Source organism: Syngnathoides biaculeatus, chromosome 9 (genome assembly GCF_019802595.1).
Source record: "Syngnathoides biaculeatus isolate LvHL_M chromosome 9, ASM1980259v1, whole genome shotgun sequence".
Classification (NCBI taxonomy): Eukaryota; Metazoa; Chordata; class Actinopteri; order Syngnathiformes; family Syngnathidae; genus Syngnathoides; species Syngnathoides biaculeatus.
In genome coordinates, this window is record NC_084648.1 from 31,176,909 (window position 1) to 31,201,982 (window position 25,074).

Below are 25,074 nucleotides of genomic sequence, written 5' to 3' on the forward strand. Positions count from 1 at the left end.
GTATCTGATATATCCACCACACATATAAACAGACAACCATTATATCCAAAGTGGGAATGTCACAACAGTGATGCAGATGCAAAGCATTGTGCTCAGGGTGTCCCCTCCAGTGGACGTGGTGCATGGCATCACACTGGATCCAGTCACAGGTGCCACTGTGGTGAGTTGTCTCACTTGGCCCACGCATATTCCAACATTTCCAACATTGTCCACAAGAGAGAGCTCTACTCTGTCTACGCAGCAGGAGGACTGGAAGGAGGCAACGGTGATGTTCTCTCCTCCTGGCCCGACCACTGTGGTTGTGTTGAGGGTGCCGTTCCCTTCACGGATTGTGACTCTTTCAATCCCTGTTCCATTTACACCGTCGGTAACATTGGCGATAAACTGCCACTGCGATGAGTCGCAGAGCAATGAAGATGAACAGTTGGTGGTTGTACTGACCTCGAGCCAGACTGGTCCGTTAAAATCAGTCACCTGGAAAAAGAAATTGGATGAGTTATAGAATATTATCTATATCAGATGTAAAAATCACTGGAGAAAAAAAATCACCATCGTGTGTTGGATTAACACCTGTTCTAAGTATGTATTGTAGATAGAAATAAGTACTTTTTAAATCTAATGGTCAGTACATATCACATTGTTATTATTACTCATGAAATTACAATTCAATTTTGCACTAGTCTGGCCCTATGAAGAATTAAATTCTACATAAAATTATGAGTTACTTAGAAAGAAGGAAAACCAATTTGCGTCATGACAGTCTAGAAGCAACTCTACTTTATTTGTAGCCACAGTGATAAATAACGTTTATTATAACTCTAGAAACACCTTCATTGCTTTTCTCTTACCTTAGCAGTGATGGAAAACCTCAGGACAACATAGTTAATATCATCAGCAGCTGGATCTTCCACCTCAATTGTAAGTGTCACGTCTGTTCCCGATGTTGCACTGTCAGGAACAGTTAGGGTTACGGTGCTGTTGGCTTTTCCTCTGCTGTCTGCTTTTATGGTGATTGAACTCGGTGATGTAGAGTCAAAGCTGCAGTCATTGGTGGCACGCACAATGAATGTCCCGACTCCACTGGCAGTTGAGGTGACAATAAAATGGATGGAGGCGGTGGAGCCTGGTTCTATGTTGGTGCTGTTGGCCTCAGCCTAGAAAAGTGGGACAGCCATTCACACTTGGTTATGTTAAAACAAACTTCTGTAATTTCTTTAGAGGTACTGTTGCTTGGTTGAATGTGAAAGCTACCATCTAAACCCACTAAAGTGGACCCAGACCGCCTGAGGACGTTTTCTCAATTTGTGAGAACTCAACTTGTGATATTGGCAAATGACAACGGAAAGCATTGGACAATAAGAAAAAAATAACTGTTAGAGTCAATAAAAAGTAACTTCAGTATTATTTTCCTAACTGCCATGTCCTGGTGCTCCTTCTGTATAGAATGTTAACCATTCAAAAGCAAATGTTAATTTAATCAAGAGCAATAATGTAATGCCAATCACAGCATATAGTAGCACTAAAACCATTATAATGACTTTCTCAGAGAAATCTAAATAAGTTCATTTAATCACATTTCGATTACTTTTCTAATTTTTTACTGAATGTACAAAATATCATCACCTGTATGATGAAATGTTTCCTCTAAAATATGGATTAAATTCGATTACTGTTTTGGAATTCATCACTTACGGTCTGTCTTCTTTACACATAATGACTGACAACAAATGTGATAAAATATGTGTTAAAAGTATGCTTGCTACATTGTATGTGTGCAATGTGGAATACATAAAACCATGTCACCCTAATGACAAATGTGCACAATTTATACAAATATCGCTTTTTATGACAAATCAGAAGTTAAAGTTTTATCAAAAAAAATAAATAAAACTGTTATTAAGGGACAAATCCAGTGCTTTGGATGAACAGTGTATCCAATAGGTCATTTAATATGTACCCTATTTTGACAATGGTCATGCTAAATCCTTTCTCATTTAATAGTGAAGATTTTTCTCGAAAATTACGAATTTTCATGGGTCCTGCCATTTTCTCGAGTCACATGATCTACGTGGGCGTATGTGACGTGTACTGTGCCGTTCCAAACAGCTGGATTACATGGGACACCATTATGCTCAACGCTGATTTCTCGGATTTATCTTCATCTGATGAAGAAATAGCAATATCGGTTGATCAGGAAGACGGAGGAATACTTTCACACTGGTTTGAACCTGTGGCTGTAATTAATGTTGACTATTCGGATGGTTCTTCGGGCGGAATGATGTGGAGTCTAACTACTCAGAGGCCTACGCTACATAAGTGCGTAAACAAAGGCCCCCGGGAGATCAAGGCCGGCAGCCGCGGATCGTTCTTCGGAAGGGAATAACACGAGTCTGACGAGCGAGTTCGCCGACGAGCCGCGAGCCGAGCTTTCAGGCGGGGGAGGCCTTTAGCCTAGCTTCGGCGTCTGGGAATAACGGCCTCCGCCGCCTTGAAGCTGTGTTGCCCGCTTCGTTAGCCCCGGACGCTGAAGCTAGGCTAAAGCCCTCCGCCGCTAAAGGCCTGCCTGGACATTGAAGCTCGGTTCGCGGCCTGCCGCCGGAACTCATGGCCTGCCTTCGGTGGCGGTTGAGGCCTTTAGCTTAGCTTCAGCGTCCGGGGCTAACCCCCTCCACCGCCTGGAACCTCGGCTCGCGGCCGCTCCCGGAGCTCGCTTGTCAGACTCGCGTCATTCCCGTCCGAAGAACTATCTGCGGCTGCCAGCCCGGAGCTCCCGGGGGCCTTTGTTTACGCACTTATATCGCGCGTAGGCCTCGGAGTAGTCAGACTCAGCGTCATTCCGCCCGAAGAACCATCCGAATAGTCAACATCAATTACAGCCACAGCTTCAAATCTGTATAGAAGTATTCCTCCGTCTTCCCGATCAACCGATACTGCTATTTCTTCATCAGATGAGAATAAATCCGAGAAATCAGCGCTGGGTATAATGGTGTCCCATGTAATCCAGTGTTTGGAATGGCACAGTACATGTCACATACGCCCACGTAGATCATGTGATTCGCGAAAATGGCAGCGCCCTTGAAAATTCGTAATTGTCGATAAAAAGCTTCTCAAAACACTATTAAATGAGAGAGGATTTAACATCACATTGTCAAAATAGGGTACTTATTACATGACCTATTGGATACACTGTTCATGGAAAGTACTGGATTTCTCCTTTAAAATGAAAGTGTTCAGAAGTCTGTGTTTTTTGAAGTTTAATTTTATGTTATGAGTTAAACCTTTCAAGCTGTAACCTTTCAAAATCTCAAACATATACACATATGCTATACTACTCAGTGATGCTAAAAGGTCATGTTTCTAAAAATATGTCATAGTTGGGACTACCGCAGAATGGCACAAACCGAGACAGAGCTAATTACATGTACCAGCTTTAGAAGGAGGAAATGACAAGAGAAATTGTAAAATTGTAATGCAATTGGGAACTGTAATTTTAATTACATATTTTATCACAGGAATGTAAAAGATTATAGTTACATACATTTTGGAATTCAATTACATACTTTTATCAAATGTAATTAGGTAGTCCCCAACACTGCTCAGATACCAGTTATAATAGTTATTTATATTATGGAGAGTTTTGAGATCTGAGAGGGATTGGATGTAAGGTAAATGCTATCCTTGGTAGAGATTTGAAGAAGTTTGGTCTCACAGTCACAGAGATGTTGGAAGTTTTAATCTGAGTGGAGGCCTGCCTCTGGAACCTGCTTGGAGTTGACCGTGATGATGAGCTTCTGTCTTCTCCTCTCAGTCGAACAACAAAATCACCCATTGGAATTTCAGTGAATGTCACCAAGAAATTAGAGCCTCCTAATGACTGTGGAAGATGGGACAAAGCCAGTGTTGTCAAAAGATAACAAGTCTGTGATTTTAGTATTATAGAAGACCTCATTACTCTCAAGTGCTACAGTAAATTTTCATATGAATACAATATTCTTCTGCACATTACACATGATCCATCCATCCATCCATCCATCCATCCATCCATCCATTCATTCATCCATCCATCAACTCAACTCTCTCGCTAATGAACAGTAGCCATTAGAAGCCCCTAAAATCTGACCCTGGATAAGAGAAATGGATGGCTGGATGGACAATAATTCTTCCATATTTCTTTTGAATTGAGCAGTGGTACATTTCCTATGCAATTCATGGATTTAATTATTTTCTTGATAAGCATTCTGTTTTCTAAAACATGCCTGTAATGTTCCGTTGACCTTTGTTTCGCTTGAGCTGTCACACAGTGTAACCTCTGTGACATTTACACTCTCACTCCCTGTCACTGTGACCAAGAAGGTGGCCTTACCATCTGAAAGTTTGCAATAGAGACAAATGTCATTTTTGCAATTCCTGGGACAAGAAATGAGGGTTCATAACTTTGAAGGCAATGTGTGTCATGATGAAACTGAATGTGATGTTTTACCTGAAAGAGGGCGTCCTTCCTTCAGAAAGAGGTCTGCGTGGAGTCCTTTGAAGGCTTCCACAAGGTTGTAGATGAAGTTCACTGGACTTTGACCTGATGTTTACATTAGTAAAAAATTTTTTATATTGGTCAAAAAAATATATAGAAGACAATATACCTGTTACTTTAAGTCCCATTCCACTACTCACCTGTGACCTTAACTGAGTAGGGGTCATAAGAATCTACACTGATTTTCCACAATCCTGTTTCACGGACATCGTTTAGCCTCAGTCGTCGTAGGTTACCTGCCATGTTCAAAGATACCAGAGGGCCACTGGACTCACTGGAACTCTGAGATATTCCTGCAAAGATAGGAACAGGATGTTGACCATGTGCAAACAGTTAGTGGTTTCATGGCTGATGTTTAGTACAAATGATACCTGTCGAGCTGATAAGATTAAAGGAGAGAGATGAAGTCCCTGTGATGTAGATAGTTACATTTGTTAGTGAGTCATCCAAATTGAATGTAAAATGATCAGGCTTTCCGGGATTCCTCTCTCCTTGAAAAACTGTCACCTGAAGGAGATATTCACATACTATATAGGTATATAGTACACACCGTGTGCAAGATTTGTTTGTCCCTCCTTTATATTACCATAGAGCTGCCTGAGGAATCCTCAATAACACTTGTAGCCAGAGCAAGATCAGACTTGCTGACCTCAATGGCCTGACCTCCAGAGGCCCGGGCTAGATCACGGTAGAGCTGAACATCTATTTGGCCTACTACTCGAGAAAAGACATCTTGAAGGCTTTTTTTTCGCCTACTTGATAAGACGTCTGTCAGCAGGAAAGTCACCTAAAAATGCAAGAGTTCAAACGTCATGTTTGCTGTGCGCACTTTAATTTCTTTCTATAGGATACATTTGGTTGAAATGTTCAAGTGATAATATGAGTTTTATGGTAGTCTCCCAACCAGTAGAGAGGAGAATTTGATTCCTAGGAATTGTGAGTTTGCCTGCTCTGTTTATTCTGTTTTCCAGTTCCTCATAGAAAAGAAAAAAAAAGAGCTGGTGCTTTGGTCAGGGCTCCGACTTCTGGTAAGGCCACTTAAAGTGTTTTGTTCTTGGGTGTGATTCGACCAATGTAGTGGAGTGGAATCCAAGGCACTTGAGGAAAAGATTGTAAAAAAGAAGAAAAGAACCAGCGCAGGAATATCCTGAAGAGCTCAGAGAGAGAATTGTGGTAAGACACACATCTGGCCAATGTTAGACAAACGATTTTGCTGCACTTAAGGTTCCTCAGAGCTTAGTAGCTACCATAATCATTAAATCTACCGGTAAAATGTTTGGGATGATCAGAAACCTTCCGACCACATTGAGCAATCGGGCGAGAAGATCCTTGGTTAGAGAGGGAAAGAAGAACCCAAAGATTGCTGTGGCTGAGCGCAATCAGGATGTGGGAGAAGTTTCTAGAAAGTCACCTATCATTGCAGCCCTCCACCAGTTGGGACTTTATGGTACAGTGCCTCGACGCATCCCCTGTACCATATAGTCCCAACAGTGAAGCACGATGGTGGCAGCATCATGGTGTGGGGGTATCTTTCAACTGTGTGGACAGGACAACTGGTTCCAAATCGAAGTGAAAGATGAGTTCAGCCAAGAACAGGGATATCCTGGATGGAAACCTTCTCCAGAGTGCTCAAAACCTCACTCTGGGCAGAAGGTTCAACTTTCAACAAGACAATGACCCTAAGCACACAGCTAATGTAATGAAGGAGTGGCCTCAGAACACATCTGTGAATGTTCTTGACCTGACTTAAACCCAATTAAGCATCTCTGGAGAGACCTGAAAATTGTCACAATACGAATCACATCTGCTTTAGGTTGGACCTAAAAGAAGAATGAAGTAAGGGGAGTTGATGAGAATGGTTTGTTTATTGAAGGTTGGCTGTGTGAGGATATCCAAGGCGAGATGATGGACTGTCGGGACAACGGGAAAGCATTAAAGGGGAATGGAGGTGGGATAACTTAGCGGTGTGACTGGAGTGGATATTGAGGTGTAGGGGATCGAGGGAATACTGGAGATGAAAGAGAACATGCAGAGGTAAGTATGATTTCAGGAAAGGATGGAAAGGGTTGGCCTGTGTACCGCAAAATGTTAATACTCTGGTGATGGTTTCCTGGATGTGGTAAACTTGTATGCAGGCAGTGATGAGTTCTGACAGAGAACAAGTGCGGTGCCAAGGTGATGCAAAATGCTGCGAGAGAAGGGGTGGCGAGGGGACTGGGGACATGAAGAGCCACCCTGGCTCCAATAGAGGGGACTGCTGTTCACCAATGTTCAACCATCCTACCTGACACAACTGGAGATGATCTGCAAGGAGGAATGCCAGAGGACCCCTAAATCAAGGTCTGAAAAACTTGTCACATCAATCCCAAAAAGACTCATGGCTGTATTAGCTTTAAGCAGCGGTGTCATACTTATTTTTTGCCACGTGCCACATTTTAGTTACGATTTCCCTCAGAGGAACGTTATGTGGCTGCAATATCTCTTTGTAATTATTTATGATATCCATCCTTTTTCTTAGCCGTCACAAGGGTCATGGGAATGCTGGAGCCTATCCCAGCTATCAGCCGGCAGGAGGCGGGGTACGTGACATAACATACTAAGAAAGCATAACTTGAATGGCTGGGTTAAGAAGGCAGGGTTACTTCAAGTCAGAACCCAACACTCAGCCAATCCAGATGAGTGTCTTAGTATTTGATGTTGTCATGTGACTAAGAAAGCGTAACTGGATTGGCTGGCAAACAGTTCAGGGTGTACCCCACCTCCTGCCCTTTGACAGCTGGGATAGGCTCCAGCATTCCCATGAAGATAAACGGCAAAGAAAATGGATGGATGGAATCGGTTGTGCTAAAATGAAAAACACATTTCATTTTCTCCGGACCACTAAGAGTAGTACTGGATAATTTCGAGATTAGTGTGTAGCGTGAATCGGTAATTCCATAATTGCGATTAATTTGTTCTAAAATCACAAAAGTGACTGCCAGTACTACCTGTAGCAAACACTAGTCAGATACCGTAAAGTGAAAATAAGTGTTGATATTACCTTGTATGCGATTTTTATTATTAAAAAGGACACTAGATATTTTTGTATCGTATTCCTCTTGACCATCACCGCCATATGTGCTCTCGCTCTCTGTGCAGAGCTCTGTGTGATTGATTGATACAACTTTTGCCATCATGGTCACCACATCAATGCCTGGAAATGTTGCCACATTAGACATGGCCAATACATGCCAATGCATACCCCAGTTCTGGAACTAACAGATTTTGTCCGTCATTTTAAATCGAAACTATTACTGGATGCATTTACTATCCAAGTGATGCATTACTATGGATAACCTTACTATATACGGTAGAATTTTGGATGTTGGTCATCTTTGTAAAATCCACTGCTGTATATGGAATTGTCTCCTACCTAACACTTGATCCTGGTGGGATCCAAGAATATGACATTTAGGGAGCAAGAAATGTAAAAAAAGACTCACTACAGACTTTGTGCTCTCAATCAGAGCAGTAATGGTGCTTTTCAAATGTGCATCTTTTGCTGGAGCATCAGTGAAGACAAATATCTCAGATAAGGGTGGAGCTGCAGTAAGGGCAAGCTGTAAGCCAACAAAAAGATATGAAAAAGTCAGAATTTCAGTTCAAATTTCACCAGACTTTGATGCAAAAAACATTTTGTGGTTAAATATTAATCACCATATTTAATTGTGTCTACAATGGAAATAGACAGCATGAAAGGAAACACCTGCAGTCCAGACAAGCTCAGCTCTGGGTTGTCACCTCCTCCACTGGGAGTCAGGGCGCTGATCCATTCTTTGAATGTGTTTGTATCCGTAGTTGCTAGAAGAGGTCCAAAACCTGCCAATAGCAATACAGTGCCCAACCATTCTCTTAGAGTAGCCTGTATTATACTGTGGTGAATTGTCAGTCAAACTGAAGTATGAAAAAATCAGACCGACAATAGTACCCGATTTGCAAGTTGATTTTTTTTCTCTGGGTTAACTCAAATTTTGACTTACAACACAAAGCAAAATAATAATGAGAATAAAAAATATCTACCAAGTACCAGTTTGTAAATATTCAAGGGACCTCTATATCAAATTCTATGAAAACACTGTGTACGCTTGTGTGCACTGCATCCCTGGATCATTGAAAGGAACCAGTATGTAGGCTGAAGGCTCTTCCAGGGTTCCTCTCTTGCTGTCGATGATGTTAAAAGCGACTGTCTTAGCTTGGGCTATGTCATCTCTCATGCTGCCTGTCGTGTCGATGACAAAACACAGCACAGAGGACTGGGAGAGACCCATCAGCCTGCAGGAATGCAAAAGAGAAAACTGATATGAGCGTTCTCATTGAGTCTTAGCTAATACTGATTAGTGTCATCTCTTAGAGCTAAAGTTTTGATCATAGGTCTCTTACCGTAGGAAATTATTTTCTCCAACAGCTACTCTGATGTCCTCCAGAAGGTCCATAGTAGCAATAACAGCCAAATTAGCTGACTGAGTGTGAAGTGAGCCATGACTAGATCTCATGTCATCCTTATTGATGCCCCCAACTGGCTCCTGTTTACTCGTCTGGTCGAAACAACCTCCATGGCTGCATTTACCTAAGAGTATAAAGTCACATCAAAATTGCTTCTTACTATAGAATTTATCATAATGAAATTGAGTGTCAGAGCTAATTGCAATTTATGTTCCTGATACTAACTCATCACTGTCACGTATCAACGGTGTGGGGCGGACCCGAATGCAGGACTCTAAGAAGAAGACGTGATGTTCAATGGGTTTTACTATAAACTAAAGTTGAGCACGACAACACAGTCCAAGAAGGCAGGATCCAAAAAACAAGAAACAATGTCCGATAACTATGAGACAACCAAAAAGCAGAACAAAAGCTAAAAAAAAAACCAAACAAAATAAAACTATAATGGCGCAGTGGTGGAGTAACCCTGGATGTGGTAAAGCATACTCGACGAACTGGCAAATGCCACTGACTAAACTCCAACTTAAATACATGGTCTCATCACAGGGCCTCATGAAAAGAGCTGTGATCAACGGGGGCTCGAGGCCGGACCCAAATGCACGACTCCAGAGACAAGCAGGCAGTACAGAGGAAACCTTTATTCGGTCCAAGCTCAGGGATCAGGCAGATAGTCCAAACAAGCAGAGGTAATAATAACAGCAGGCTTACGAGGGTAGTCAGGGGACAGGCGTGGGTCAGTACACAGAAGGCAGAAGTCAGGAAAACGGGAGTGTGGGAACGAGGCATCAAAGGCAACGATCTGGCAGAGGCCTAGTCGTCCCCCGGGTCCTATATGTACCGGGAGTAATCAGCCGGGAGGAGGTGCAGGTGTGTGCCGACTATTTGGCTGGCTACGCCCAGCCTGGGCAGGAAGCAAGGAGCATGAGAGCACCCCCACCTCAATTGGCTGACTGCCTAAGGCCCAGGGCCTTCTGGATGGGCCGCGTGGACGTCCCTGATGAGGGAGGGGTCCACGATGAAGCGAGAGGGGATCCAAGAGCGCTCCTCCGGTCCATATCCCTCCCAGCCCACCAGGTACTGGACCCCCCTTCCTCTGCGGCGGGAAGACAGCAGCCGGCGCACAGTATACACCGGCCCGCCGTCCACCATGCGGGAGGGCCGGGGGAGCTTGGCCGGAGGAGTCAGCGGCGAAGGGTGTAGTCGGCTGACGTGGAACATAGAGTGCAACCTCATCGACCTGGGCAGTTTCAGTGAGACAGTGACCGGGTTAATGATCTTGGTAATGGGGAACAGACCAACGAACCTGGGAGCAAGTTTGCGGGATTCCGTCCGCAGTGGGAGATCTTTGGTGGAGAGCCACACTCGCTGTCCCACCCTGAGTTCTGGTGCAACCCTCCTCTTGCGGTCCACTGCGGACTTGTAGAGGCTGCCCATGCACAGCAGTGCCCTCCGAGCTGCCTCCCAAGTCCGATTGCAGCGTCGTACCACCGCCAAGGCCGACAGCACCGCGGAGTCTGTGACCAGTGAAGGAAACTGAGAGGGAGGATAGCCATGCACGACGTGGTGTGGAGCCATACCTGTTGAAGCAGAGGGTAGAGAGTTGTGGGCATACTCTACCCATTTGAGGTGCTGGCTCTGGTCCTTGGACGCCAAGCATTGAAGTCCAACTCCTGATTAACCCTCTCTGTCTGGCCATTAGACTCCGGGTGATGACCCGATGTCAGACTAGCCGAAGCGCCGATGAGGGGGCAGAATTCCTACCAGAAGCGGGTGCTGAATTGCGGACCTCTGTCTGAAACGATGTCCCGGGGAAGCCCGTGGTTGCGGACGGCCTCGTCTAACACCAGCTGGGCTGTCTGCTTGGCCGACGTAATCTTCGGAAGCGGCACGAAGTGGACCATCTTAGAGAATCGGTCCACTACAGACAGCACCACTGTGTTCCCTTGGGAGGGCGGTAGGCCGGTGACGAAGTCCAGTGCAATCTGTGACCACGGGCGGAAGGGGATGGACAGAGGTCGCAACTCTCCAACAGGTCGTAAGCGGGAAGCTTATTGGCCGCACACACCGGGCAGGGGTTGATGAACTCCCTCACGTCCTTGCTGAGGTTGGGCCACCAGAATCTTTGTTCGGCCACGGAACGCATTTTTGCCATTGCCGGGTAGCAGACCGTTTTGTTGGTATGGGCCCAGTTGACGACGTCTCCCTGCAGTGATGGAACGACGAAAAGGCGATCAGACGGACAATCCACGGGTGGCAGTGTCTCTCCCAAGGCCTCCGTCACAGGCGACTTGACCGCCCAGGTGAAGCCGGACACGAAGCACGCCTTTGGCAGGATAGGAGCGGCCACGGATTCCGTGCGCTCCCCCCGTGGATCCGTGAGAGGGCGTCCAGCTTGCTGTTCTTGTAGCCTGGGCGGAAAGACAGAGTAAAGTGGAAGCGGGCGAAGAATAGGGCACACCTGGCTTGGCGGGCATTGAGCCGCTTCGCGGTCCTCAGGTACTCTCGGTTCTTGTGGACAGTGAGGACCACAAACGGCACTTGCGAGCCCTCCAGCCAGTGCCGCCACTCTTCCATTGCCATCTTGACCGCCAGCAGTTCGCAATCTCCTACGTCGTGGTTCCTCTCTGCTGGGGTCAGCTTCCTTGACAGGAATGCACACGGGTAGATCCTTCCATCCTTGGGACTCCTCTGAGACAAGATGGCTCCGATTCCTGAGTCTGATGCGTCTACCTCCACCACAAACTGGTGATCTTGGTCCGGAACAATGAGGATGGGCGCAGTGGTGAAACTCGCCTTAAGCTTGTCGAAGGCCTCCTGGCAGGTCCTGGACCACTCCAAGACGTTGTGTGGCGAGGTGAGAGCGTGCAGAGGGGCGGCCACAGAGCTGAAGTTCCGTATGAACTTCCTATAGAAATTTGCGAAGCCTATGAACCTCTGCACGTCCTTCCTGCTGGCGGGGGTGGGCCACCGAAGCACCGGGTCGACCTTCCCGGGATCCATACGTATCTCTCCCTCTGCCAGGATGGAGCCCAGGAAGGACACGGACGCTCGGTGGAAATCGCGTTTTCCACTTTTACGAACAGCTGGTGCTGCAACAGACGCCGGAGCACCTCTCTGACCTGCCAGATGTGGGAGGTCAGGTCTGATGAAAAGATTAGGATGTCGTCGAGATACACAAATACGTTCTTGTTCAGGAATGTCCCGTGGGAGTGTTGAACGCCGTCTTCCATTCGTCTTCTTGCCGGATCTGCACCAGATTGTAAACACTGCGCAAGTCCAGCTTGGTGAAGATCCGGGCTCCCTGGAGGAGTTCGAATGCCGTCGCGATCAGAGGCAAGGGATTCCTGTTCTTGACTGTAATATTGTTCAGTCCTCGGTAGTCGATGCAGGGTCGTAGCGTGGTGTCCTTCTTTTTGACGAAGAAAAACCCTGCACCGGCTGGTGAGGACGAGGGGCGAATGAGTCCGGCTGCCAACGACTCCTCGATGTAGTCCCTCATGGCCTGGTGCTCTGGTCCTGTTAATGAAAACAGTTTCCCTCTGGGGGGTGAGGTGCCTGGGAGAAGTTCAATCGCGCAGTCGTATGGCCGATGCGGCGGCAAAGATTTTGCCTTAGATTCAGAGAAAACCTCCTTCAAATTGTGGTAGCAGGAGGGCACCTCGGCTAGTTCCGAAGCTGTACTCAGTTCCGCGATTTGAATCCTTCCGTCCCCCGGGAGGTGAAGCACTGCTTGTGGCAATCCTCACCCCACGCCTTTATCTGACCCGTGACCCAATCAATGTGCGGATTATGTTCTTTGAGCCACGGGCTCCCCAAGATTATGTCACTGCTACATGAGTTAAAAACCTGAAAGCTAATGCGCTCCGTGTGAGCGTCTGGAAAGACCATACGCAGGGTTTGTATGCGGTGTGGTACCCGGCAGAGGAACTTAGCAGGGTTACACAGGCACAGGGGAGCTCCATGGCGGACGGTGCGGGCGGAACCGGTAGTACAGGCGGAGTGCCCACCATTGGCATGGCAGCCGCGCTAGCCTGGTAGGCAAGCCACAGCTCCAGTCGGGCGCAGATCTCCTGGAGCCTCTGATTGGTTACCTGGAGAGCCCTGCCCTGGACTTGCAGTGAGCGACGGATAGCTTCTGAGTCGGCTGGGTTGTGGCCAGATCATTCTGTCACGAATGGGGCTCGAGGCCGGACCCAAATGCACGACTCTAGAGACAAGCAGGCAGTACAGAGGAAACCTTTATTCGGTCCAAGGTCAGGGATCAGGCAGACAGTCCAAACAAACAGAGGTAATAGTAACGGCAGGCTTACGAGGGTGGTCAGGGGACAGGCGTGGGTCGGTACACAGAAGGCAGAAGACAGGCAAACGGGACTGCGGGAATGAGGCATCAAAGGCAAAAATCTGGCGGAGGCCTGTTCGTCCCCCGGGTCCTATCTGTACCAGGTGTAATCAGCTGGGAGGAGGTGCAGGTGTGCACCGACTAATTGGCTGGCCACTCCCAGCCTGGGCAGGGAGCCAGGATCATGACAGCAGGTGTCATAAATGAAACTACTCAGCACGGTGGCCAGGCCACGCCCCTCTTGGCCATGGTCCAGCGTTGTACATGACAGAACCCCCCTCAAGGCGCGGGTGCAAGACGTGACAAAAACCAAAAAACAGAACAAAAAACATGACCAGGGGAGGGTGGAAGGGGGACCAAGGGAGGGCACCAACCCCCCAACCCCAGTCAGTCTGGTGGCCATCCAGGCCACCCAAATCGAGGCGTCCGGAGCAGGTCAGGAGGTCGGCCAGGACGCCAAGCACCAGGGTCCCTACGGGGTGATCCGGGTGGACGTCCTCAAGGAGGAACCCAAAGGCGAAGCAGGAACCAGATGGGAGCATGCAACGGCCTCTGGACGAAGACCTCCCAGGACGTGGTCATGAGGCAGCTGGGGATCGGTTGCCACTTGCTGTGGCTTGGTTGCTGGCGAAGCGCCGACAGAGATCGGCTGAGGCCCGGCTGTCGTTGGAGATACATGAATGGATGATAGATGCGTCCTGGCTGTCGCTGATGCAGAAGCGGGATGACGCTGTGGCTTGGTTGTCGGCAAAGCACCAATGGAGGTTGGCTGAGGCTCGGCCGTCGCTGTAGCGGAAGTGGGATGACTCTGTGGCTTGGTTGCCGCCGTGTACTGGGCGATAGTCTGCAGTGGTTTGGGTGTCTTGGTTGCCGCGCAGCGGGAGGCGCAAGGCGGCACCCTGCTTGGGCGTTTCATCTGGCCACCACACGGAGGGCCTGTATAGATGGCCAAACGGGTTCCGAAAAAAGGATTAGAGGATGATGACTTGGACTCACCGAATGAAGGCACACAGGAGCGGGAAGCGTGAGACCGTGAAACAAACTCCTTACGACTCATCACCGGTAGGGAAATTTCAAATTCATTGTCTGAGTCAGAATCAGGCAGTTGGTTATATAAATTAAAGTCTTCCTCATAATCTGAAAAATCTGAATCCAAAACAATAAGCGGTGGTGAACGGGTCATGGTTGGGATGTAATCATGGCATACAGGCGGTGCGGGTGGCAAGGTCGGAGAGGATGACATAACGGAGCCCACCCAGATAGGAGATGCTTGATTCTCAGGGAGGCGGCGTCACCATCTACGTGCCCAGCGATGCAGTGTCTTCCCTGCTGGGTCCTGTTCTGGCAGTTCATTATGTTACGTACCAATGGTGTGGGGGCGGCCCCAAATGCAGGACTCCAAGACGAGGACATGATGTTCAAATGGTCTTTATTACAAACTAAGTTGTGCACGACAACACAGTCCAAGAAGGCAGGATCCACAAAACAAGAAACAAGGTCCAATAACTGTGAGTCAACTAAAGAGCATAACAAAAGCGTTACTGGACTATAATGGCGCAGTGGTGGGGTAACCCTGGATGTGGTAAAGCATACTTGATGAACTGGCAAATGCCAGTGACAAAACTCCAACTTAAATACATGGTCTCATCAAAGTGCCTCATGTGAAACAGCTGTGACCGATGACAGGTGTCATCTGTGACCAGGCCACGCCCCTCTTGGCTGTGGTCCAGCCTTGCACATGACAATCACTTTAGCAACAAAATAGGTTAAATGCCAGTGAGATCACTTATTTGATTCATCTAATGCAGGGATGCCCAGACTTTCTTATTCCAAGATCTACTTTTCAAGCCACCAGCCTCTCACGATTGACCCATTGAGAACACCTAACCTATTGTATGCTATTTTTGTTGAAATCTCTTCTTTGTCAGTGCTTTTCAGATTGGAATCCCTGAATTTATCCAAACTTTAAGGGATATTTATCGATGTCACAGCAAGAGGCATATAGTACAGTATGTTGGTTGATCTGGGACAAAATAGACAAAGGGACTCAGGTCAAAAATCCAAATCTTGCTTCCCATTTCATTACCACATTGCTAGTCACAGTTTTCATTTTTCGTCTTCCCATCTCCACAAAAAACATTTGTTTTAAGGTAGTACCAACCACCAGAACATTGTTTCAGTTTCCAGCACCTTCAATGATAAGATGACTAATCATCAAGGAGCCCCGCGTTACCTTTAGGCTTTTTTGAGGATAAAATATTGAAGTAGCCAGAAGTGAGAAGCCTCTTTTCCAGCACATTAGGCAAAAGGTTGTTGTTACAGTTCCTTCCTGCACAGTTTCGACATGTGGGAACATTTGGTCCTGCACACAAATTCAGCAAATAATCAGAATAATCACAACCCAAAAACATTCCTAATGACGTTTTAAAGCAGTTTTTGAGGTAGCTAATGTCCATCAGTATTTGCACATAATGCAAGTACAACTCCCCAATGAAATTGGGATGTTGTGTGGAATTTAAATAAAAAGAGAATACATTCATTTATCTTCTTGAGTGATTATCCTCAATAGGGTTGCTGATGTGCTGGAGGCTATCCCATCTGACTAAGAGTGAAAGGCAAGGTACACCGTCATATTCACACTGACGGGCAATTTAGAGTCTTCAGTTAACCAAAAATGCACGTTCTGTTGTGGGAGAAAACTCGAGTACCTGGAGAAAAGCCACTCAGGCACAGGAAGAACATACAAACTCCACACACGTGAGGGCGTATTTGGGCCCGGGTCCTCAGAACTGTTAGTCAGACATGACTCTTTTATGTACTTTTCCAGCATAAATGGTCCTTTCACAGATATCCAAGTCACCCATTCCATGGGAACAAACAGACCCACATACATACCATTTCAGATGGTGTCTTTGAACTTTATGCTAATAACAATATGGATGGTTCTTATCCTCTTTGGCCCAGATGACATGATGTCCATTAAAATGTGAACTCTTCAGACCACAGCACACCTTTCCACTTTGCATCAGTTCATCTCAGATGATTTCGGGCCCTGAGAACCCGGTGGCGTTTCTGGATGTTCTTGATATATGGATTTCACTTTGCATGGTAAAAATTCAAATTGAACTTGTAGATGTAGCGATGACACACATTAGCAGGTAGTGTTTTCTTTAAATGTTCCTGAGCCCATGTGGCAATATTCTTTACACAAGGTTGCCATTCTCTTGTAGAGAGCTGCCTGGGGGCTCAAAGGTCATCCTTGCTTTTGAACAACGGAGCCTTTGATGGATCCCCCTTTTATCCCCAATCATAAAAATCGTCTTTCCCCAATTAACGTGATGACCTGTGGAATGTTCTAAGCAGGTCTTTTTTTTCACCATTCCTTCTTAACCTCCTATTCTTTGTTCCTCTCGTCCCATTCAAAAAGAGTAAATATTTACAAAAAAATAAAAAACGAATGTTTCACCATGAGAGTCACTGATGGTGTAGTGGTACACACGTCTGACTTTGGTGTGGGCAGCGTAGGATTGATCGCCACTCAGTGATGATGTCGATATCTACCCTGCCACTGACTGGCGACCAGTTCAGGGAGTACCCCGCCTCCTGCCCGTTGACACCTGGAATAGGCTCCAACACTCCTGCGACCCTTGTGAGGATAAGTGGCTAAGAAAATGGATGGATGGATATTTCAACATGAAATATCTTTTCTTTGTTGTTTTCAATTGACTATAGGTAGGTGGAAAATGATTTTCAAAATCATTGTATTCTCTTTCTGTTTAGGTTTTACTCATTGTCCCAACTTCATTGTAAATGAGGGTTGTACATTCCTTGTGTGAAATGCGTATTCGCTGTGAATGTGAACAAATTTGTCATTCTACCTGCCAGATTCTCCAAAGGCTTGTCAGGTTTGATCAGGGCATGATAAGGAACCGTGTACCCCAACTCCACCCAGTTGCTGTGGCTGTAGAAGTCCTTGAAGTATACAATGTCATTACATGGGACCCAAAATGCTTTATGAGTGCATTCCACTTTCAGAAGTACACCTCTATTAAACATTACCAACGCGGTCAATCACCTTTGAACTCACCTGCAGAGTGTGACATAGTTGTCCAAGTGTTGAGCGCCCTGCTATGAAGTTCTCCAGTTTCACACTGGCCTTCACAGCAGACACACCTCATCATTACAAAAACACCAGAAGAAAGTTAGTGGTGAAATGGGGAAAAAATATATACACAAATTCAGTGTGTATTGGACTCTCACAAAATCAGAATCAGGAAGAAGTCAAAAGCTCTGCTATCAGTGGTGTTTTTAAATAAAGAAAAAAAAAAAATGTGGGGCCCCATGCTCACCAGTCTACATACTAGGTTAACTACAGTACCGTTAAACTTTGAACTATTTTTTCCTCCATCTTTTACTTCTAACTAATATTTCAAAAACAGTTGCTGTAAATCACATTGACAAACGCATTGAAATAAAAGTTTAGAAAGCAGATGCATGAACAGTGATCAAAACAATCAATTTCTTTCCTCAGAACATATCATACAGTATGTACAGACACTTGTTGTCGGGCAGAGTTAAACAAGATTTGATCATCTTCCTTCCAAGGACATATACCTGCATATTAGTGCTGTATAGTTGTTAGACATAAATAGGAGAAAGAATATGAAACAGATATAAATAGTGAATTTCAGAGAAAATAGGAGATGCTGTACCTTGTGTGATCAAGTCTCGTCCTTTCTGAAATGTCTCGCTATCAAAATGGTGCTTGTTACTGAGTGCATACACTAAATCCACATTTGCATTTTGGAAGTAAATATAGGCAATGGAACTATAGAATGAGACAGTGGACATGAGTGAGGTTGATTTTCTTGAGGAGGAACAGGCCTCGTGTACCCGCTCAGCTGTTAGAGTGTCATCAATCTGAAGAGAAAGGAAACCATGGTTAAAATTGTATTTGGAAGTTTTGGGGACTGACTGAACACTGACGTTGAGCTAAAATAGGGGAATTGTTCAGATGTGGCCATGACATTAGTGTTAGGATCTGACAGTGTGCATTTTTTTTAGTCTTATTTTGTCATCTTGTTCATTGTTGTACACCTTCAGCTTCACCCCACCAGTCAACACGACTTCTGTAGTTTGCTCTTCCACCATTATCATTTTAAATAAAGAAACCTTTGTTCATATTCCCATGTGCATTTTTAAGTACAGTGTTTTTGTTCTGTGGAGCCCTTTAGAACATGAAATGTTTTTTGTAGTTAGAAGAACACCAAAGTACTGTGTTTTACCAATGATTCTGATACCGCGAAAAAAAATCCTGGACATCACTAATCAGCACTTAACTGTGAAATCTGTCATGACACACATCGGGGCCCTGGATTTTCTACAGCACCAATTAGTGGTACTGAAATGAGATCTGTATTGATCGCTGAACAAAAGTGCAATGTTGCATACTGAGGTTTTCTTAAGCGGACCTCTCCCACACGTACATTTTTGAGATGTATATTTCTTGAGGCTGCGTCAATTAAATAAGTGGTTAAGCAAAGTGTGTAGTGTACTCTTTGTGAGTTTCATTGACAATTTCCGAGTTTTTTGGCAGCGCAGACATCTTTACCAGCCTAACGGTTTTTGCGTAAATATGCAAGGGATAAAGTTTTTAGTTGGTAACATATTTACTGTGTACGTCATTCACCTGCCCAAAAACAAAACAGTGGCAATGTTTACACAACTCAAGGATGCAGTTGTTCCCAAACAAATGGAGGAACAAGAGAAAAGCTCCAAACAATGGGAGGAGCAAATGACAAATGAGATGAGCCAGCACTTTCATTCTCCCATACCTCCCCTTGTCCCATTGAAGCCAAGCCTAATGCAAGACTCACTCTCTACGAGCCAAAATGCCTTGTTAGGACTGATGGATAGGGTGAAGATTATCATCAAGTTGGAGCCCACCCCATACCATCCCAAGGGCTCTCATCTCCCCTCACCTGAAACCACCATCCACTAAGATGCAATGGGCCCCTCCTCAACCCATGAAGAATCTTATCTGTTAATCTGATTAACAGTGTTGACATATTTGAGTGGAAAATATACAATCTATCTAGCACAAATCAGACAAATGATAAAATGCAGGAAATGATCAATTACTCACTTCAATCTGATGATTTTCCTAAAGCTCTAAAAATAGCTGCTTTTAAGCCTCTTCCAAAAAACAAAAAAACAAAAAACAAAACAGAGCATTGGACGAATGCATGTTAGCTAGTTATAGATCCACGTCGAATCTCCATTTCATAAACAAGATTGTTGAAAAAGTTAGATTTTAATTAACTCAGCAATTTCTTCAATTTAAATGGACATTTTGACAAATTTCTATCAGGTTTCCAAACTCATCACAGTACAGAATCTGCTCTTATCAAAACAGCTAAATGTTATAAGGTCTAATACTGACTCAGGAAAGGTGTTAGTTTGGTCTTGTTGGATGTCAGTGCGGCTTTTGATATGGTAGCTCATAACATACTGATATGTTGGAAACTCAATTAGGACTGAATGGAACGGACCTTATATGGTTCAGGTCCTACCTGGACGAATGGAGTTACTTTGTAACCATGAGAAGTGCTCTAACTCAACAATGGTAATGGGGTCCCTCAAGGGTCAGTTCTTGGACCCATCTTGTTCCGCCTGTATCTGCTACCCTTGGGTCTAATTCTTCAGAACTTTAATTTTGACTATCATAGCTATGCAGATAACACACAGTTATATCGAGCACTCTCTCCAGATGACTACAGTTCAATCAAGGTGTTATGCCACTGTCTAAAGCAGATCAATAACAGGATGAGCAATCTTCTTCAACTAAACCACAACAAAACAGAGATAATTGTTTTGACCGACTGGACTCCACAAAAAGAGCATTGAACAGGTGCAGCACATTCAGAATGCTGCAGCTCAGGTTCTGACAAGAACAGAGGTCAGAGCATTTAACTAATTAATTCTTACTGTAAGTCTTTACATTGACTTCCAGTCAGCTTTAGAATAGATTTGAAAGTTTTGCAACTGGTCTATAAACCAGTAACTGGTTTAGGTCCTGAATACATGAAAGAAATGCTAATGGAATGCAAACCCAGCGGGTTCTGAGTTCGACAGACTCAAGTCAATTAGTAGAGCGTAGAGTCCAGAGCAAGGATGGTGAAACACCATTTAACTATTATGCTGCACACAAGTGGAATACGTTGCTAACAGAAGTGATCTCAGCCCCAGGTGTGAATTTTTTTTTTAAATTCAGGTTAAAACTCTTTTTTTTCTCATGCTTTTTAAAGTATTTCCAGTTTTTAATATTGTTGCACTTTATGCTGTTTGATTGCACTTTTATTTTCATTAAAAAATATCAGTTTTAAATGTTTCATTTCTTTATATTTAAGTGCTTTTAATCATGTAAAGCACATTACGTTACCTTGGGTATGAAACGCTCTGTACAAATAAATTTGGTTTAAGCAAAATTGTCACAACCAGGACTCGAGGGCGCACCCAAATGCACAACTCGGTGGACAGGAAGGCAGTTAGGAGTAAGTCTTTATTTGTTCCAATGTCGGTAACCGGGGAGTCAGTCAGCACAAGCAGCAGGAACAGGAGCGACAGGCTTACAGGGTTAGTCAGGAAACAGGCGAGTGAGTCCGAGTGGATGATGTTGTGCGCCGCCATTGCTGAGGCAGCCGACTGGAGCTGAGGCTGTAATGTGGTCGGTGTCTGTCGTGGCGGAAACCACCGAACACGTTGGTGGACACCAACAGTGAGGGCTGCGGTCAAGCTGAAAAAGGAGTCCTATTGTGCATTTTTAAAATGAGGCAGGTGATAGGTACTGGCTGGCCAAGCGGAATGCAGCTTTGGTGGTCACAGAGGCAAAAACTCGGGCGTGGGAGGAGTTCAGTGAGCCCTTGGAGAACAACTTCAAGTCGGCTTTTCAGGCAATTCTGGTCCACCGCCCGGTGTCTCAGTAGGGGGGAGGAGTGCACCTTCAACACTGTGTATAATGGGTATAGGGCACTGCTGACCTCAACTCGGGCTGTTGTGAGTCGGTGGAGAGAATATTTTGAAGACCACCTCAATTCTACCAACACACTTTCCCCTGAGTCTGGGTTCTTTGAGGCGGGATCTTCTATCTCTGGGGATGAAGTCACCGAGGGTCTTAAATAGGTCCTTGGTGGTAGGGCCTTGGGGGTGGATGAGATTCGCCTGGAATTCCTAGAGGCTCTGGATGTTGTGGGGCTGTCCTGGTTAAAACCCCTCTGCAACATCGCATGGACATCGAGGACAGTGCCTCTGGATTGGCAGACTGGGGAGGTGGTGGTCACCCTTTTTAAGATAGGGGACTGGAGGGTGTGTTCCAACTATAGCGGGATCACACTCCTCAGGCTCCCTGGTAACATCTATTCAGAGGTGCTGGAGAGCAGGGTCCGTCGGGAAGTCGAATCTTAGATTCAGGAGGAGCGATGTGGTTTTCGTCCTGGCCGTGGAACAGTGGACCAGCTCTACACCCTCGGCAGGATCCTTGAGGGTGCATGGGAGTTTGCCCAACCAGTCTATGTGTGTTTTGTGGACTTGGAGAAGGCGTTCGACTGTGTCCCCCGGGGAGTGTTGTGGGGGTTCTTTGGGAGTATGGGGTACCGAACCCAGATATCGTGTTTTCGGTCTCTGTACGACCGCTGTCTAAGTTTGGTGCGCAATAAGTCAGACTCGTTTCTGGTGAGAGTTGGACTTTGCTAAGACTGCCCTTTGTCACCGATTTTGTTCATAACTTTTTTGGACAGAATCTCTAAGCGCAGCCAGGGCATAGAAGGGGTCCGGGTTGGTGGCCTCAGCATCCCATCTCTGCTCTTTGCAGATAATGTGGTTCTATATAAACGGCCAAAATGAGTTTCCTCCGCCGGATGTCGGAGCTCTCCCTTCGAGATAGGGTGAGAAGCTCGGACTTCCGGGGTGGTGGGGCTTAGTGTTGAACCATTGCTCCTCCGCATCGAGAAGAGGCAAATGAGGTGGCTGTGGCATCTGATCCGGATGCCTCCTGGACGCCTCCCTGGTGAGGTGTTCTGGTCATGTTCCATTCGAAAGAGACCCTGGGGGAAACCCAGGACACGGTGGAGAGACTATGTCTCCTGGAAACGCCTCTGGATCCCCCCAGAAGACCTGGAAGAAGTGGTTGGGGACAGGGAAGTCTGGGTTGTCCGTGCTGAAGCTACTTCCCCCACCACCCGAATCGATGAAGTGGTAGAAAATGGATGGATGGATGCACATTGAATGAGAGCCAATAGAATACTGTTAAAGAACTACACTCCATAGTTGTGTGCTTTTTATTTTATCCATCCATCCATCCATCCATCCATCCATTTTCTTAGCCACTTATCCTCACAAGGGTCGCAGGATGTGCTGGAGGCCTATCCCAGCCGTCAATGGGGTACACCCTGAACTGGTTACCAGCCAATCGTAGCTTCTTATTTTAATTTGACTTTAATTTAGGTGCATAAGGAAACAGAACTTTGAACAGATGCGTTGCTCCCAAACTAGTACACTTCAGGAAACTACACGTACAATAATATACAAATGATTAGAATTACAATTCTCAGTGTCATAACTTGCATTGAATCACATTAGACTGTACAAGAGTGCATGTGGGAGCGGTGAGGACATTATAATGGTGTGTATAATTTTACCATATTGACCAGGAAGATGCAACTACACTAAAAGTGGAGTTCACTGCCAAAATAAACAAACAGCAAAATTTAAAGTCCCATTGACACCAAAAGCATGATTTTTAGTATGTTTTTAATAATTAAAAAAAGGCAGCCCGAATGGACCCATCTGTTTTTTCACCACACAACATGATTTTGATGTATATGGCTTTTTGTAACTCCCGCCATGAAAATTCTCTCGAGGGATTTGTTTTGGAGAAGAATCAGGAAGTGACGTTATGAGCAGGCACCCACTCAGGCGGGTTCATGTGTTTATACCAGTTTTACCTGCGGGAAGGTAACTCTTTGTTCCTTCAAGTCAGCCAAAATACCGGCTCGTTGTATTGCTGGATATTGCTTGAACACTTGGGAGGATGGTTTCACTCTTTATACTTTTCTAAAAGACCCGGTTCGTCATGAAAAATGGATTTCACAGGTGCAAAGGACGAGAGCTTCATGGGTTCCAAATGACAGTTAGGTGTGTATAGAGCTATTAAAAAAATTGTTTGGGGGATGACGTAATCTTTCTTTTAACAATGACAATGATGCTTCCTTCCGCAGGAAGAAAATGAAAATACAACAGCTCAGTTTTAAAAATACATAGAATGTCAAATTTACACACAGTTTAAAAACCAAGATTTAGAAAATAATCAATCAATGGTGAATTATCATGGCACCGGGCCGCGGTTGCTCATTGCGGCTGGGCCAGGCCGCTTCATGGCGTTGTCGACGCTCATGGCTGAGTATGCTACATACTGTTATACATACTGTCAGGGAGTCTGTTGTTAGTTAGAAGTGATCTGCATATCATGGCTCGAAATGATATGGTAATGCCTCAGTCACTTCACTCGACTCTGAGATGTTCACTTCTTCGAAAAGAGCTTCCGTATCAAAGGGGGCATCGGAAAAATCTGAAAATCTCTGTTGTTCCTCTCTCAGAGCAGGTGCCACTATGTATAGACATTGAGGTGAATGATGTTAAATGTGTTTTTCATGACAATATCTATTTTAGAATGTTCATGGGCATATCAGTTGGACTTTAAAGGCCCGAGTGCTTACAGTCAGACTGAAGTCCAGTCCCTCTCCAGCAGCAATGCTCTGGCAGACTTCAGCCGTCTTTTGGAGAACTGCCCTTGTGGTAATCTCACGGTGAGAGATGGAGTTCCCATTGAATACAAACAGTGGTTTGAAGCTTTGAGTTGGGCCTATAAGGACGAGGGCCACAACAACTGGCAGCAGGAATAACCACGTGGTGCTCATGATGATCGTTATGATGGCGGATGAAGGGAAACTGAAATCACAAAGCAAACTTTTTCTTCAGCCACTTCCCTAGAGTTGTTCCTATTATGCACACTCTATGTTTGATTAGAGTTATCAGATAGAGAAGTGAATGAAACTGAGTAATAAAAAGAAGAGATCCATCCATCCATCCATCCGTGTTGTTCACCGCTTATCCTCACGAGGGTCACAGGGAGTGCTAGAGGCTATGCCAGCTGTCAACAGGCAGGAGGCAGAGCACACCCTGAACTGTTTGCCAGGCAATCGCAGGGCACATTGAGACAAATAGCTGCACTCACACTCACACCTTGGGGCAATTTAGAGTGTCCAATTAATGTTGCATGTTTTCGGTATGTGGGAGAAAACCGGAGTGCCTGGAGGAAACCCACGCAGGCATGGGGAGAACATGCAAACTCAAGACAGGCGGGGCCAAAATTGAACCCAGGACCTCAGAACTGTGAGGCCAAGCTTTACCATCTGAACCACCGTGCCGCCAGGAGGAGATTGTAACTGTAATTATTTTTGTGAAGGACTGCACTTATTCTTAAATACGAAATGTGATCCCAAGTAAAAATTTTAATGTCATCAACTACTGAAACAATTTAAATTACCGAGAAAAAACATAATTTAACAGTCTTACCTTAATGTTTTCTAATCCATTAGTTCAGCCAGAAAGGGGAGAGCTTCACGTGCTATATGAGTACATTCCACATCGGTAGATTGCGTTGTGTGTT

At 45.4% G+C, this 25,074-nt stretch overlaps 1 protein-coding gene across 1 annotated transcript; it reads right to left on the bottom strand.

The window, feature by feature from the left end:
- Positions 1-25,051, bottom strand: LOC133506207 (von Willebrand factor A domain-containing protein 7-like). The gene is made up of 18 exons (XM_061830123.1): positions 24,981-25,051; positions 24,122-24,353; positions 18,062-18,269; positions 17,437-17,522; positions 17,228-17,321; positions 15,583-15,711; positions 8,948-9,134; positions 8,661-8,839; positions 8,274-8,386; positions 8,011-8,127; positions 5,115-5,315; positions 4,900-5,035; positions 4,669-4,821; positions 4,481-4,573; positions 4,257-4,366; positions 3,710-3,874; positions 849-1,154; positions 1-474 (listed from the first exon to the last, which is right to left on the bottom strand). The coding sequence occupies exons 2-18, from the start codon at positions 24,320-24,322 to the stop codon at positions 40-42; spliced, it is 2,913 nt and encodes a 970-aa protein (XP_061686107.1). The 5' UTR covers positions 24,323-24,353; positions 24,981-25,051; the 3' UTR covers positions 1-39.
- Positions 25,052-25,074: the final 23 nt, after the last annotated feature.